Genomic DNA, 17,626 nt, shown 5'->3' on the forward strand with positions numbered 1-17,626 from the left:
ATAGCTCCTGCTGTGAGACAGTTTGTTTGCTGAGGTACAACACTGAATCACTGGCTTCAGTTTTTCTGAACCTGTGTGAGAATGAACAGCTCTACACTCTGGTATATGTGCATTCATGAGCCCTAGAAGCTCTGTGCTCATCTCTGCTTGAAGTAGTTATTCCTTTGGTTGGCTTGATCATGGCAAATATAAATTTAAGACTAAAAGGTTGCTGCTAGCAACCATTAACATAGGTTTCACTTGCCCAGTTTTAGTTTCTGAATTAGGTTTTCCTGGAATTAAGCATAATAGTATGTAAGTTTTAAAGTTTATTGAATTTTTCTGTTCTGATTCTCAGATTTGCTCTCTTCTTTTACCTCTGTACCTAGTTTTCTTCTCCCTTTCCCTGTCTTCACTTTTGAAGCTGATCAGGACCTCACCGAAATGTTCAGCACTGTTTTCCTGTTCCAAATCTCCTTCTCCTCTTATTTTTCCTAGAAATAAGTCTGGAACCTTATGGACAACTTATCTCTGTGATCCCTTTTCTGTGCAACCTGATACCTGCCAATCCTACCCTTTTTTTCCATGTTCATTCTCTAAATGATCTCTCTCCTTCCTGATTCTTTTTTTCTTGCCCTTCTAAGAAGAAAGCATTCTGCATGTTGCAAACACCTACAGCATGCATGAGTTTGGGGGATCTTGCATATTATTCCAAGGCATTGGCTTGACCACTGAAAACAGATTAGTGGGTGAACTGAATCATTGGTGAGAGTGCACTGGGCCATGACATGTTGTATGTTACAGAAAAGCTACCCAACATACTGAGAGTTATTTGCATTCTGCAAAATAAGAATAATAGCAGCAGCAAGTACAGGAAGGAACTCAAATATTTCCCACTTTTTGTTTAAGTATTAAATATACATAGCTTCCTAGTTTAGCAGACTTTTTGTTTGACTTTCTGTTGTTCCAGTGTTTCTTCCCAGTAGAACCCCTGTTCTACCCCAGTACAACCCCTTTTTTTAGAAGAGTCCAGCCAATTGGTAATTCCTTCTTTCTTCCTTCTATATCTGCTCTAGAGAAGATGATATTACTCAGAAAAGCAGATTTTGACAAAATCTTTAGATACAGTTGGGAGATGAGCAGTGGCATTGACGAGGCTGAGGGTGAACATGAATTCTTTAATTGAGACATGGTGCAATTAGGTGTTTTGTAGACTGTTTTCCCCATCAGGTAAGCCCCTAAAAAGTCTGTTGGTATCACTGAGGAAAGGAAGGTATTTTTTCAAGTAAATAGAAGATAAATCACTAATTGTGTAATTCATTGAACCTGTAAGTTCATAGACTGCCACTGGAAGTCATGGAAGATCGATGTACTCTGTTTCATGAACTGCTTAGTAAGTAAGACTGTGATTAATTTAGTGGAGAATGTGAGTGAAGCATTGCTAGCATGATTACACAGGGTAATTTCTTGTACTGATACTAAGAGGTAGTAAAAATTGCTAAATAAAGAAATTCACGGTCAGCTGAGTATATGATTTTTTCTCAGCAGATAACAGCTGTATGTTTTTATACAAATTACAGGAGAATGAATTGACTGAGGTTAAGGAGTATAGCTGTGTGAGATATTTTTATGACAACAGTGTTAATGGTAAGATGAATGAGTGCTACTTACATAGACTTAATTTACTTTGCGTATATGCAATTGTCCTGCAGACAAGCCATGAAGACACTCAGGTACCCATAGTTGTATGAGAAAGTATATTGCTGCACAACCATTTATACTTAAATGTGTATCTGTGTATGTGTATCTTGATATCTGTGTATCTTAAGTTTAAGTAAAGATGAAAGCACAGGGCTTAGTGGGGAGTGATGGATAAAATATTCTGAATACATTCTGAGATATTCATCTACATCTTTACTACTGTTTGCAGATGTTCACATCACACAAAACAGCTAGTGTTGCTTAGACTTATTACTGATTACTCTTTGATGAGAGGCCAAAGCTGAAATAAGAGATGAGATATGTGTGGTTTTTTTTTCCTGAGGATGTGTGATTAAAGTGATGAAGACTTCATTTCTATTATAGATGGAATGTCTGCTGTGATTATTAGAATCTAGTTTATATAAAATCTAACTTGAAACTCCATTTATTATTTATTTGGTTAATGTAATTGCCTTAATATCTTCCAAGTTTTCCCTAAGCTCTATGCTTTATAACGTGACATTACTAGGACATAGGAGGTATCATCTGTTAGAAGAGGGGGAACATGCAATAATTAAATTGGGGGTTGGACTCGATGATCTCTAGAAGTCCCTTCCAACCCCTACAATTCTGTGATTCTGTGAAATGCACTTTATCGTTTTCTATGAAACAGTGTCCAGATTCTCCCTGTTAATGTGGATAGATGGAATTTTCAAGAGCTTGTTCTTGTTATATTGACAAGATTTAAAACTCACTTTTACATGTAATATTTGTGTACACAACAAAAAAATTTCTAAAACCTCAAATGTTAGTTGGTTTTAGGTGAAAAAAATTCAAGTGATTTATTTGCCAGCCGAAGCATCAAGCTAGAAAAACTAGCTTGATTTGTTTCAAAAAATAAATATTGAGATGTCTTCCCTTAGAAGAGAGCACCATTCATAGAGTTTGTGATGCTAATGATGTTTTGCAGGGGAAAAAAAAAGACCCTCTACCAGAAATAGCAGCAGTAACTTTTATTCCCCCCCCCCCAGTTTTGCTTTATTATGTCTTTAAATCTTATGAATAGCAGTAGTCCTGATGCCCAAGTGAATGCTTTCTGAAACAGCGTTAATACCTCTTCCCTAACCCTTACAATCCTTTGGGATTCTGTGTGTATCAGGGTGAATTATTGGCTGAGATGTGTAGCCTCTGAATATAGCTCCTATATTATGACAGTTACAGACCTCTTCACATAACTGGAGAAGAACTTCAGGTTCTCAGTGTTTTCCCATGCAGCTAAGCAAATGAGAAAACCTGAATGTATTGATGGCTTACAGTTGTGTGGTTCTGTGGGCCACATGAAACCAGTGGCAGACTCACACTAACCCTTGTGAAAGTGGCTGCAATAAGTATATCTCCAGGAAGAAACTGCAGAGGGAAACCATGTTGCAAATGGAAATGAAAAATAAACATCTACACGCTGTTTGTCAGTTCAGAACATAATGTTTATCTGCCAGCAAAAGCTAACAGTGACTTCACATAGACAAAATTTCCTGGGGAAAATCATTTTGGGCCTGAAATTCAAGATACATGCAAAAAAGTTGCTATATCCAATAACCAATTATCATTTTAGGCATAGATTCATTATGAATTACTTTTGGATAAATGATCAATAAAATCTATACATGTAAATTTACTTCCAGGTTCTGGTTATTGCCTTGTTTTAGAAATATTTTCATGCTTAATGCACAAAAATAATAATAACAAAAAAGAATAAAAGGGATGTAGAGGCTGTGCTTTACAAAATAGCAAATATATTTGCCCCTTGCCAGTATGTGCAACAAATGCAGAGTAAGTGTGATTGTTTTTTCAACTTTATTTTGAATTTTTTTTAATCTTGCTTGATGTGCCAGCTTCATTAAATACATTAATTGCTTGTGGTTTGCAGCGTTTCTTGACTGGAAAATGCCTTTGTTTTAATTGTGCCATCCAGCTGTTAGATTCCAATGTGTAAACAAAATTAAATGCTTACCTCTGTCCCTTCTGTGTTTGATTTAAAGGTGATGATACAATGACAGGAGATGGAGGAGAGTACCTTAGGCCAGAAGATCTCAAAGAACTAGGAGATGACTCTTTACCAAGCAGCCAGTTCTTAGATGGTATGAACTACCTGAGGTACAGCTTGGAAGGAGGGCGGTCTGACAGGTATCTGCCTGGATACGTATCCTTTCTCTTGGTATGAGTGTTTGAAATCCATTCCTCAGTTCTTTAACTCAAGGGAGACAAGGGATGATGCACTTTACATTTCTTTACTAAGTATGTCGAGGTATCAGTTGATATTTTGTAAGGGGAAGACGTGGTCAGGAGAAAATTTCCTAACCAGTCAAGAAATTAACATATCTGGCACTGATACTGAATTCAGAATCTAGTGAATAATTTGTTTCTGACTCTTATTTGGTTCTTGAAAAAATGTGGCTTGCTTTATTGTCTTTGTGGCCCGGCAAAGGAAGAAGTCTTGTCTTGGAAAGGACTCATAAATCATCTTAATCTTCTCTTTACATGAGTCAGGGATTGTGTGGGAAGGTGAACAGTGTGTGTTAGTGTTAGGTGAGCTGACTTTCTTTTGAGTATTTTGTGGGAATTGACAATGTTCACTAAAAAATAATTTAAAAAAATGAGGTCTTGGCAACAGAAATAATTTGTAGCCAACATTTTCCAGCCTTGACTGTTACGCTGGCAACGTTTCTGAAACTCAGTGAAGTCAGTAGGATCCATTCTGTTTACTTCAGTAGGCTGTGAATTGCTGCTGGAACAAAAGATGTCAGGAAACAGTTCAGTTTGCTTCACAGCATGCGTACACCCCTCATCAGTGAGGTCTTTTAAACTTGCAGCCTTTGTTGGTATTTAGACAGCTTCCATGAATCCACTGAAAACAAAGTGACTATTGCTTTTCAAGTCTCAGATGATGTTTATGAACTGCATCAGAATGCTTAAAAATCGAAACCTTTTATGATGCTTTTTCAATGGTAAAAATGTTTTTGTGGGTTTTTATTTTTGTTGCTGTTTTTGTTTTTTAGGAGGTTGTATGAAATGATTGTGCAGCCAAATGTTAAGCCGGTTTCTGCAACCATTTAGAACAGTTTAACTTTCAATAAGCTGTCAATGGATTTCAGTAGATTTTCACAAGCATATAATTGTTGTGTTCTATTTAGAATTGAATGAAAATGATTTCACATTATTTATCATGCATGGTTATTTTCAAATGAAGCAAAATGATAGAGAAAGTGTGAAAAGAAGTGCATCTTTCTGACTCCATGTTGTCATTCTCTGTCTCTATCAGGTTACTGATTGTAAGAATTTTCAGACACTACTTAAATTGTTTTGTTGTAGTTGTTTTTTTTGTCCTTGTAATTTTCATTGCATTACACCGACTTTGTTTTTTAAAGAAATTCAGCAAAGCAAAATAGTACTAGCAGCTTCTACTCATATAATCTTGTGCATTAACAATTTGATTTAAAAACATATTATTTTCTTTTGTAACCATCTTCCCTGTTTGTTTTATTTCTCTCTCCCCTTCATTCTTTTTCATATGCTTACATAGCACCATGCCCAGGTAGGTATTACACAGCATGAAAACATGTCTTTCTATCCTTTCATGGCACTTGTCTCTCTTCATTCATTTTGAAGGCCTGCTCTGTGCTGGAATGTTAATCTTGAGAACCAAATGAATGGTATTGCTGTTGCAGATGGTTGTCGTCTCAAATGAGTATGATGTGCATAGGTGAATACAGATACAACAGTACTGTCAGTAGGACAGTAGAAAGGTCATGGTATGACATAGCTACTGTATCACAGAAACTCCCCTCTAGTAAGAATCAGGGAAGCTGCACAAGATCACAACAGCTGGAAATTTTCCTCTCATCATGCTGCTGTGAAAGTTAGCTGTTTCCATTTTCTATGTGGAAGAACAGTGGTAGAATAAAAAAAAAAATAAATAGAATGGGCTACATAAGTTGGATTCCCTCTTTGGATATGGAGGGCAACAACCATTTAAGGCCATATGAGTTAATCAGTATTCGAATATACTCCTTTTCAGTGTAGATGCCTTCCACCTTTTGTCCATGATATCTATGAGGAAACTCTTCAGTCTGTAATAGCGAGGTATTTCCAAGGCTGATTTATACTGTTTTTCAATGACACCAGGTTATTTTCCCAGGTTTCTGGAACACTATACACTTGTCACAGCGATAGATACACTCAGCTGGACTAGAGATTTCTGGAGGTATCTGTCTAGGTGAACAAGTGGATGGGCAAGTAGTGCAGTGTGGTCTTCTAATTATCCAGACTAGAAAGTTGGCTAGAGTATACTGCTTTCCTTTTCTGGATACCATCTGGGGTTCATTCAGGACTTAGGAGAGGTGAATGATACATGCCTGCACATACCTAAACACAGGCAAGGCATGCGGTAAAAGCTTTGTGGGGTCGTTGGGTTTCACAGTTCACTTGCTGTGGCTGAGGAGAGTGCTTCTGTGTGATTACACTACACTTCCTTAACTGGACTGACATTTCAGACAGTGTCTTTGTAGATCTCAGAATCACAGACTTCAAACAAACTACTCTTTGTTCTTCCTTCAGCTGGTGCGGCACACAGAAGAGGGGCAGTGTTGTCTGAACACTACTTTTGAAATAAACAGTAGAAATTAATAGTAGAAAATTAAAATTAATTTATTGCAGACCTCAGTCATGTTTGTGCATACCTTCTCTTTTGATGAAGTCCATGCCTCAGAAGTATTGGGTGTTTACTGGAGGTAACATGCACTACGTACTGGAAATGTACTAGGCTGCTTGTAGTGGTAGTAGAAGTAATGTCAGGCACTTATAGAACATGGACAAAATCATCATACAGATGATCTATCAATTCTAGTACATATTTCCTTTGATTAATATTACACATTATATTAACTGAGTGGCAGAACCTACAGTTTGGCTGGTGAACTTCTTTCCAGCATTGCATGGCACAGCAAAGCAATTCTGAAAGTGTCAAGTGTTGAAGTGGAAAAAGTTGAATGTTGGCAAATGGGGTCTGCTACTGGAGCTTATTTTCCACCCAAAGAACAAATGTTCATTGAAGTACTGTTATTATGAGTAAGCAGCATGTACTCTGCCTACCTAGTTCACACTAAAATGTTTAACTAAAATATCCTTCTGTCAAGAGTCCCTTTCACATTGTATTTTTCTGGAATGATTTTGTGCAGACAGGGTGAACTACTTGAAATCAAAATAATTTTTGTCTTAATGAAATCAGAATTATATTCCAGAAATGCACGATCCCAGAAATATTCCAAATATCAGCCTAACCTGTCTTACTTCTTTTACTTGTCTGGGGAGAGACATTACATGACATGTAAAAGATACTACTTGATGATGGGCATTTTGTTTTTCTCAAGACTTTTCTAAGGTTGATATTTGTGTAATGCTTATCTGTTTTTCAGTATTGTATAGTCCGTCTGTTATGCTAAGTAGGCCACTGGTGTCTGCCAGTCGTAATAGTGTTGATCATTCTACAGGGTTAGGTATTTGTAATAAAAATAGGATTATCATTTTCTTCTAAAAAGGATTAAAGAATGTGTGTGTGGGGGGCAGTGAAGTTAGCTATTATTCCAAAAGGCTGATTGGTCTGAACCAGATGGTAAAACCTGATTTCTGACATGATCTGCATTTAAGTACTTGAATATCATGTCCACAATGTAATTGAGACATTGTTATTGCTAACAGATGAAAATTAATTATCCTGCCATTAATTATCCCATTAATAAATGCCTGCTGTACCGATCCAGGGCATTAGTCATTATGAGTAGTACTCATGGATGTATAAGCCATGAAAAAAAGGTTACTTCCTTTAGTTACATGTACTGTATTCATCAGAGTACAGAACAATATCACAAAGTGCACGTACATCATCTAAAGATGATGGATCCACTCTTAAAAGTCACTTTCCTGCTAGTGAATGCATATAGAACACCAAGCTAGTGGTATATGATAGCAGAAACTCCATTTACCTCAATATTTCTTTCTGTGGTGTGTTATTTGTCTTGTTGGCTTTTTGCTGGTGAATACTGCAGTTAAATTCTAAACCAGTGCTTGGAAGCAGCTTATTTACTGCCTTGCATCCCTTATTGCTACAGCAACCAGTTTTCTGTGGAGCTGTATGTACTTAATGAGAAAACAGTGCTGACATTCAGATTGCCTCTAAAGATGCTGTTGGCATACAGAGGAAGAATTTGTCTTATGCAGAAGCTTGTGGCTGGCCACAATTCACCTTGCTGTGTGTACCTTCCAGGGGACAATATCAAGCTTTACTCATTTAAAATTTTAATGGGGTTAGAGTAGATCATAACTAAGCTCTAGAAAGTGTCATTTCAGATTTTCTTTGGATTTAGCATTCTGTTTTTCTTGCAGTATGTAGCAGGAGAGAGAACTCTTCCAAAGAGCCTTATTTAAAAGGAATTTGTATTTCTTTTAATTAAGGAAACAATCATGCCACAAAGCCAAGTATAAAGCATTTGTGAATATAAAGTAAACTGTAAATCACCTAGATTAATCTCTAGGTTCTGCATTCGAAATGAATAAAAGTCAGTCAGAATGCTCTGTGGCCTTTGGTCAGAAAAACAACTTAACAGATTCGTAAAGCTCTATTTTTCCCCTCTCATGACTATTATATACTCCCCCTGGAAGCTGCATCATATTGCTAATTGCACGCTTTTTTTCATTCTCCCACTTTATCTATCATCACACCTTTGCAACATCATCTGTACTGCTGATCTATTGCTATGGCATCCTACCAACCTACCAGCCTACGATCCTTCAGTTCAGACAGGTCTCACACACTGAGCCATGCCTCCTATCTGAGGGACAGTGCCATGATTGACGACACTGTTGTAATCCCTAGCCAGCAGGTAAGCACATTCTCTTAACTTCACACTTTGTTTGGGCAAATATGGAAATACACAAAAATTACTGTTTAAATTTACAGAGAACATATAGTGTGTGCTGCTTTATCTTTTGTAATATAAACCTCTTTAATTGCAGTTGATACTTAATGTCATATTATACTATGCAATATGAAGCTCTATTCCAAAATAAATGACTATGCTGTATGAATATAGGACAAAGACAATAATGTTCTCCATTTTACCACACTAATAGCCATTGGGCCCAAGAATTGAGTGATCTGATAACTCAAAGTCACTGTCCTCAAATGTATAATCCTGAAGCATACCTTAATTTAAGAAAAAATTATTTAGGAAATGCCACTTTGATAAATCACAGTGTTTATTTCAGTGGGACCACTAACAGAAATGATTACTTTGGGCAAGTGTAAAATTTTATAGTAAGGGGTTTCTAATATCATTTTGCTACTATAGTTTGTTTACTTCTGAAAAAAATTCAAGCACTGCAAGTAGTACTATGAAAAATGCATCTTCTTATTGTTTCATTGATTAATGGTGTTAATTATAGTAAAAACCAACAAACAACACATTTTTTTTGGTTTACCAAGGTAACTACTCTGGCCAAAGAAGCAGAAAGGAATTCATATCGCTTAAGCTGGGGGCCTGAAAACTTGGATAATGTGGCTCTTTCTTCCAGCCCCATTCATTCAGGGTAAGTGTATCAATTAGTATTGTCTTAAAATTAAAAAAATAAAAATAAAAAGAGAAAGAAAGAAAGGGAAAAAGAAACAGAATACTTGCAATGGCAGTAGTTTTAACAGATTCTTAACTAAGAGGTTTTTTTGTTTGTTTTTAATTCACCCTCTCCTAGAGAAGTCAATGAATTAAAAATACAATCACTTAAGTTCTGGCAACTCTGAATACCAAGACTACCTACCCACTGAAATCACTGAAATCTGCAGGTTAGGTTTCTGTCAAGTTCCAGAGGAATAAGATAATTGTCACATACACATGTGCATCTGTGTGAGTTTTATGGGAAAAAGTCATTTTTAGAGTTAGTAATAACTGAAGCCACAGGGCTCATCAGTCTTGGTGGCAAAGTACTTTCTGTGCTAAAAAAGTATGTAAACACAAAATCTAGTGCTTGTCAGAATTATTAATTAAAAACAAAACAAAACAACAACAAAAACATAGGACTTTAAAGTACACAAAGTGTGTAATAGACAAACACAATAAATATTACATGGTTTATGCATATTTGGCCACTGTATACATATGTTTTCACAACTGACTTTCTCTAAGCATTTGTCTTTCAGCTAAAACCATTGAAATATAGTAAGACAGGTCAAAATGTAGGCCCAGTCAAACTCCTACTAATAAAGCTTATCATGGTTGGCTTCAAAATCTGTGCATGCATTTAAGTTCTCTTGCTTACTGCGTTTGGAGTAATTTTATTCTTTACACTGAGTTTGATACTTGTGCCAAGAAATTTGATGAGATGTGCAGATGAGTTAGTAACAACATGCAATACAAAAATATTTCTGCGGAGCTATGTAGTATGCAGAATGGCTGGACATCACAAAATGAAAGATTTTTTGTTAATCTCAAATTAGTTTGCATTAATATCAAATTAGTTTGCAGTCCATATCTTTCAGAGATAATACTACAGTTCCATCTGGAATAGCAGGCAGTTCTGGGCTAGAAGAGGAACAATGTTGTCATAACTGAGAGTGCAAATTGACTGATCTATGGCATATATGAGGAGTTTGTTAGCTGGTAGTAGGATATTTGGATGTAGCCAGTGTTGTTTGGATATGCTTTTTGAGCTCCATAACTAACAAATGAAATGACTATGCTTAACTTGTACAGTATACATGTTATTATCAATGCTGAGATATAAGCTTTAAAATTGGTTTTGTGTTTATTCTAACTCTAAATGGTTTACAGCCTTTTTCCAAAGGATGTATTTCTTTTCAGTTACAGCAAGGTAGGTCTTTCTAGCGATTGCAGAGGATGAACTTTTTCGAGATGAGTAAAATTTATTTCATGATCAAAAAAAATGTTAGCGGTTTAGATCATTTTTGATGACAAGGATGCTGTTCTTAGGGTAAGAATATCTGACTTTAAGAGCAACAACTCTCTGCATTTTTGTATGCAACAGTGAAGTTCAGCACCACTCAAATTATGTTTTTTTCATATGTTTTCTAAATACTGTAATAAAGAAATCTATATTAACAATTACTCAGCCTTTGGAAAAGGCTGTACAACACTTCATTTTTATCTGACTTAGATTTATCGAAATTATCACGTTAGATTTATTCAAGGTACCAAAAACTGCTGGGGTGCATCTTTTATACGAAAATAGATTGCCTACTAGAGTTATGCTTGTAAGACCCCTTTTAAAAAGTGAAACTATTGTAGAAGAATGGAGTGCATGATTGTTGCAGTCACTTAACTGGAAGAAAGCAGATCTATTTGTCATCTATATTTCTTCCATCACCTACACACTTCTTTAGATACATACTATTATTGACAGGTTATTAGGAACGAGCAGTATTGCTTATGTTTTGGGTACAAGCACTGAAGTAGTGCGTACCAGAAAAGAAACACTATGTAAACATTGCTAATAGGTATAAGCAAGAGTATGCCCTTGCTTTTGCTCAAGACACTGGAAATGTATTGAATATAGACCACATTTTTTATGAACTAACACATCAGCAAAGTATTGGACAAAGCTTTATTTGGCGCAGATCATCTTTGTCTTGTGTTCTCTGCAATCTGAGAGAAAATTGATATTATTATCTCCTTGCACTACTTCAGTGGTTAACTCCAAATTGCTGAGTTCTTACCAACCTCCTATTGTAGAGAAGTGTTTCTGTGGATCACAGTGTAATGTATCCAATCAAAAAGACTTAGAACTACTCTCTGGGTATGAAAGTTCACAGGTGTATGTTTCAATTTTTGCATAACTAACCAAAGCTTCTCCTAGGTCTGATATTTCTGAAGGAGAAAAAGTTTCAACTATCCATTTAAAACTTAAATGTAACTGTTATTTCAGTATGCTGATGAGTTCATCAGTATGACGTGAAAGACAAAATCCTTGGTCAGAGTCTTTGGCAGCTGTTTCAAAAACAGTAAAACAATTTTCTTATTAAATGTAACACTTTTGGTGCCCACTGTCTCAACATAAACATTTCCTAGTCATTTTTACACAGTTAACCACTTCTGAATAGTTTAATACGTTAGATTAAGGAAAGTGTACAAATTTCTGCATTTAAACTTCCTTTTAGCAAATGAGATTTACTTCTGATAAAACTATCTGATTTTACAAATTCAGCAAAGGTAAGGATTTGTCTTCGTACCAGGAAGATTGGATGCTGAATGTTCAATAAGGTGGCATTTTATCACTCCGCTGGTAATAAAAGGAGTGTTATGCATAATTTCCTGCTGAAGCATTATGGGAGACAGAACTAACACCTACATAAATGCAAATATGCTTCACAGTTTTAATCTGATACCTCACAGTATTCTACTGCGCAAGAGCACATAATATTTTCATTAATTTGGAAGGTAAAAAAAATGCTGAACTGAATGGTTTCTTTTCACTTGCAGCATTTAGACATTTCTTGTCAGTCAGTATGGTATTCTTAGGTCTCTATCACACACAGTAGCTAAGTGTAAATGGTAAAGATAAGACTGAGTGTAAGATTTTTCAGGTATATGTAACGTGCAAAATTAAGTTGTTTTCATTCTTCAGTTCAGGTGATACAGTGAACAAGATCTCCCAGTTTAGTTCTGTAGATTAGATTCTAAGAATTTTCCTGGCTAATACATAAAGATACTGTATAAGAAGAAAGGCAGATCTGTCATGCTGTCAGAAATGTGGCAGTGGGAGTGAGGAGCTTTGTGTTGATGTTGCGCTGATATTAGCTTGCTTCCATGTCCTGGAGCAAGATACACAGTAGCACTAAATGTTTTCCAGCTCTTAATTTGCTTGCAATAAAATGCCTGTTTTTATTTTCTTAATTTGATGAAGGAGTTGTTAACGTATTTGACTAATAGGTGTTTCGAGTGTATCAGTATTTATATCTGACAAAATTAAATAGCTGGGCTATTATTAAATTTACCTTTCTGGAAGTTTTTTCTTCCATCAATGAAAAAGGGAGAAAGACAAGGGAGTTGGTAGCTGGTACTGTGACAAATAATGTCAATTATCATTCTTAGCTGTCTGTCTGCAAAAAAGGAGACTGGATCCTTACTAACAAGGTAAAGAAAATATATTTTGAGTGTTGTATTTTGAATCCATAATATTGTTTCCCCAATGTGACATTCATTTTCCAGAAATAGTTATGGAAACAGGACCTGGCAGCTACCAGCTGATAGTCATTTCTAAAATCTGAAAACCTAAATGATTTCAAATTGTATTCTAGCCTTATTCAGGAAGTCACAATAAAGTAAAATGGGGTTTATTTCATTAACAGAAAATCTCTGTCAATGGAAGAAAACACAATAGAGATACAGATGATAACAAGCAACATCAGAAGACTAACTGACCGCAGAACACATTACTAAGAGTCTAAACCGGTCAAACTGAAAGTTTAAAATTTGTCATCCTGTAGTGGAGAACAGAAGGAGGACAATAAACATGTTGAAAAGGAACAATAGATTACATACATAGGGAATTAATAGAAAATCATGATTGCCTGTGTTATTAGAAACACTGCCTGGAAATAGTCTAGACACATACTTCTAATATATCGTGGTCCAAATTTAAATGTGTTTACAGACACCAACTATAGTCTGTTTCTGAAAGATTTACTCAGATTCTAACTTTACGTTTTATGTATCTGACTTCCAGTTTGAGAATGTATATAGAGAAAGCAGAGCATTTTAGCTTTACTACTGTTGTAGTAGTAATCATTTGCAACTAAGGATGTTTATGTAGCCTTACTTTTCACACCTCCTTCTAATTTCTCACCTGTAATGAATATGCATGCAGTATATATATTCATGTGTTTAATTTAGAAATCTGTTTCATTTTTTCCAGTATTTCAGTATTTTATTTAACTCATTTACTTTTCCTTTTCTTTTCTTTACTTTTTTGATGTTAAATCATCTATTCTGTTGCAGATGCTCTTCTCCATGTCTTGATCATGACAACAGCAGGTGAACTTCTGCATAATTTCTTTCTTTAACATGTTGCACCTCTCATCTGCCATATTTATCCTTCTCTCTTACCTCACTTCAGGCTGCTTTAGTGTTTTGATAGTGCACATTAGACACGAGGAAAAAAAAAACCCTCTCTGTCTATAACAGTTACACATGGACCTATTTTTCTTGTGACTGAGCATCCACTTTCTCCCATCTGCTGTTATATCCTATATGAGAAAATGCTGGGCACATTACAGGTCTGCTGCAAACAGCCTTGTCAAACTTCCTATGCATTTCTAATTTGTTTTAATCCTTGATTTAATTAACAGTAAGTTTTCTTTATCAATGATCTGGATGGATATTGGTAAAAGAAAGGAAAAAAAAAAAACACAAAAAATGCAAGACAAACTGTAAATAGGTTTAGTATCAAATTTCATTTCACCAAGTGGGCTTTTGCTTTTTCTCTTCACTGTATAAAGAATGTCGCAGAACCACTTCCTATGCCATATCTTCCAAATTATGCCACCCTGTTGGAACCAGTAGAATAGCAGTGCTGTATTTGAAAGAAATGAAATTGGACTCCATATTTTTAATTGTTCATACCAAGTGCATTTTCTGTGTCAAGCAGTGATTTTATCACTGACACATCACTTCCTGCACGGAGACCTGAAGTGGTAATTTCCCATTATGTTCACTTAGCAAACAAGTTATTTACTGACAGAAAATTTCATCTCCTTTAACATAATCATGGAAAAAGCATAAGATTTCAAAAATATTCAGCTATGCGAAATTAAGTGGCTAAATAAAATCCCAAACTACAGAACCATGTTTTTAGGTGATGTCAGTCAATCTCTCCAGAGCTGACAAATGCAGCAAAGAGAAAGAGTTATTACTTCTAGTGGATTCTTGTGTAGAATCATGTTTTTTGTCCTCCTCAAATGTGTATTTTGCCTTGTTTACACATGGCATAGCTGCAGCCTGATCAAAAGCACACTGAGGTAGTCGATTAACTTGCTGTTGACTTCAGTGAGAGCTGGAGTGAGGCCTTTTCTCTTAGTTTCAGTTCTATGGGTTTCCTTCTCCAGCTGAACACTTTACAATGGCTGAAGCACCCTGATGTCTGTTTCTGCTTCTTCTCACTGCGACTTACACTGAATGCTGCTATCTCCTTGTTTCCCACTGTCTTTGATAAAGTTAAGATAACATACACGTGAAAGTTCTCAAATGTGCCTACAATGGATGTGCTCCAGTTGTAGCTTTTTGACTGTACCTTGCTACCTGATGAGAGCATGTATGCCTGCTTAGTTAGTTTAAAGGATAATCATATCTGAACTGAGCATATGAAAATGGTATACTGAGTTTGCCTATACTGATTTTGTGTGTATTAGAACTGCTGCCTGTCCTAGAAAGATACTTCATATTGCTAGATTTGCATGGCTCTTCAAATGATTCTGCAGAGTGAAAAGTGTGTTGAGTGCCGCCAACACGCTTGCATTTACAGCTACCTAGAAGCGTGACTCTTCTGCAAAGCTGTTTACATAAGTGGTTCTTTAAAAACCACACAGTATCTGTCTTCTCTCACCCTAGTGTTGACATATCCATCTTTTGTTTGTAATCCTCTATCCCTTAAATGAGCATAGATACAAAATAAGATTGCGCTAATTCCATATGAATAAAAATGGGAGAGGGAATAATGACACAGGATGGGATGGGAAATACAAAAATTTACGCATTACTGGAAATCACAGTAATTTTTGTCAGTATGAGGTGGATAAATCCAATGCATAGATTGTGTTTTGTTCAAGTGGAGCCATCAGAAAACTCACTGATGTTTGCTTTGTTATAGAAGGCTTGAAAGATATAGGGGGCTTTTCCATATGTCCATAACTAGCAGTATGACATTGCTTGACATATGCCAGGTGTATTTGCCAGGTTTAGTTGCTTTAGAATTAAAGGAAATTAACCGGTCTGTACTATTCATTAGTAGGTATAGCTAAATTAGAGGTGAATGGGTAATGCTTGATTAACTGCTAACCAGAAGATGTGTAGCATCACTTGCAGTCTATAAATTATTTCTAGAAGAGAATTGCTTTTGTTATTATTTTTCAAATCCTGATTTTTCCTTCATTCTCTTTAAAAGAGAGAAGGCAATATTTTCCCCAAAGGTAATTTGTTTCACTGATTTGGCTATATAAAGCCCTAATATTTTCACTTCCACCTTGCTAAGTCACAGGAAAGCTCAGTATCAGTCCCATGTGCAAGACTGCGTAAATATCATGTTTGTATCACGCATCATTTCTATTTCAACCTTTAAAGATGTCAGAAATGAAAACTTTGAGTAAGTCTGTCTTGACTTCAAGTACTGACAAAGCTCGTGTCATTTTTGCCTTGTTCTGACACACAGATTTTAACTTCTTCCACTTTAACCCTTTGGTTTTGATTTTGAATTATCACTTAGTTAAAATCCATTTTTTGCAATGAGTTGTCAAGATAATTCAAAGTTAATGCTTAAGAAGGATGCCTCCGCAGCATCTAGCTATCATGGGAAAGACATCTAAAATGTGCTCTAAAGTAGACTTTTTCTGATGAAGGTTACGTGACAATTTGTTCTATGGCTTGATCAATCAGTTCATTGATTTTGGCTGCCTTTTAAATGACTCACAGAAACATTTTCAACTGCCCAAATGTTTTTTGCTATTTATATTGTTTTCCATCTGCTCAGTTTTACCTCAGTTCTCCTTAACTGTATTAATCCCTGCTAATGTTTTCCTTCCTCTATTGTGCCCTTCTGAAAATTGTAGCTATTGTATTTCTGTGGAGTTCCTGTAAGTTGTTGTTATTATCATTTTATCTTCTCTTTTATCTTCCCTTCTTCTAATTTTTAAAACTACAATAGATTATCATAGAAGCATACATCTGCCTAATTTTTCTCAGAATGCCATTTTCCTCTCCTTTTCTGGTGAAAGTCTGTAAGAGCTTTCTGATGCCCTTTAATCCTATTAACATTTTTTCTTTCTTTCATTTGTATTTTTATTCTGGGCTCTTCACAGCTATTTGTGTTTCATTTTAAGCACCCCTCTTATCTTCATTTTCTGTACATAGATGCTTGTACTTCTTTCTGCAGTTGAGAGATGAAGTAAAGTTTCGTGTTTAGTCCAAAGTAACTTTTTTTTGCAATGTCCAGCTCACATGACCAGAAGAAGTATATATGGTGTTAGGGCTTTTCGTACTCCAGTACTATTTATTATTTTCTTTTTGACCTTAGAAACTTACAATGATAAAGTACCACTAATTCCAGTGGTGGCTTAATATCTGCCAGTGCTCCTGCTGGGTTTGTTTCTTCTTTTGAGTAAGAATCTCTTCCTACCTTAGTCTTGCCACTTTACTTCTGGTAGAAGAAACATTAGGGAGAGAAGAAATAGTGAGGAAGGAGCAAATAGTTAATCTGAATATTATTTTTTCTTTATATTAGTCATATATTTTTTTTCCACTCTCACATGTGTTTCAGAAAGTGTGTTTTATTAATATCATCCATAGTTTTGTATGAATATCTTTGATATTGATACACACAGTCCCTCAAAACAAAGACTTTCTAGTCCTGGAACAGTAACATCACAGTCCTGATGCCTTTCTATAGAGCAAGTAAATGGAAAAGGATGCTGCTATGATTCAGAAAATACTTTGTTATAAATTATTTTCTTAACTCTACTGCGTGTAAATATGCAAACCAATGTGGATTGTGCTAATTTAAAAGGTTAAAATAAATTGGACTAAATAAATGGGTAAAAAAATGAGTTCAGCAAAAACTTAAGAAACAGGGTGGAAAGGCAAAAAAGAATATAATTCCACATTCTTGCCAGCTCTAG

At 35.6% G+C, this 17,626-nt stretch overlaps 1 protein-coding gene across 10 annotated transcripts in view; it reads left to right on the top strand.

The window, feature by feature from the left end:
• The window catches only part of ANK2 (ankyrin 2), a 307,168-nt gene that overhangs the window by 243,339 nt on the left and 46,203 nt on the right, over window positions 1-17,626 (top strand). For 4 of the 10 annotated variants that reach the window (XM_042811616.1, XM_042811621.1, XM_042811625.1 and 1 more), the window contains 4 exons: window positions 3,720-3,864; window positions 5,261-5,272; window positions 8,513-8,615; window positions 9,218-9,321. In XM_042811616.1, coding sequence (XP_042667550.1) covers window positions 3,720-3,864; window positions 5,261-5,272; window positions 8,513-8,615; window positions 9,218-9,321 — 364 coding nt within the window. The remainder of the gene's footprint in view (window positions 1-3,719; window positions 3,865-5,260; window positions 5,273-8,512; window positions 8,616-9,217; window positions 9,322-17,626) is intronic. The other 6 variants (XM_042811617.1, XM_042811622.1, XM_042811620.1 and 3 more) reach the window with 2 other exon arrangements.

The sequence above is a fragment of the Centrocercus urophasianus genome, unplaced genomic scaffold (assembly GCF_019232065.1).
Source record: "Centrocercus urophasianus isolate 14NV4802_14NV808 unplaced genomic scaffold, USGS_Curo_1.0 seq_13, whole genome shotgun sequence".
In the NCBI taxonomy this organism is placed as follows: Eukaryota; Metazoa; Chordata; class Aves; order Galliformes; family Phasianidae; genus Centrocercus; species Centrocercus urophasianus.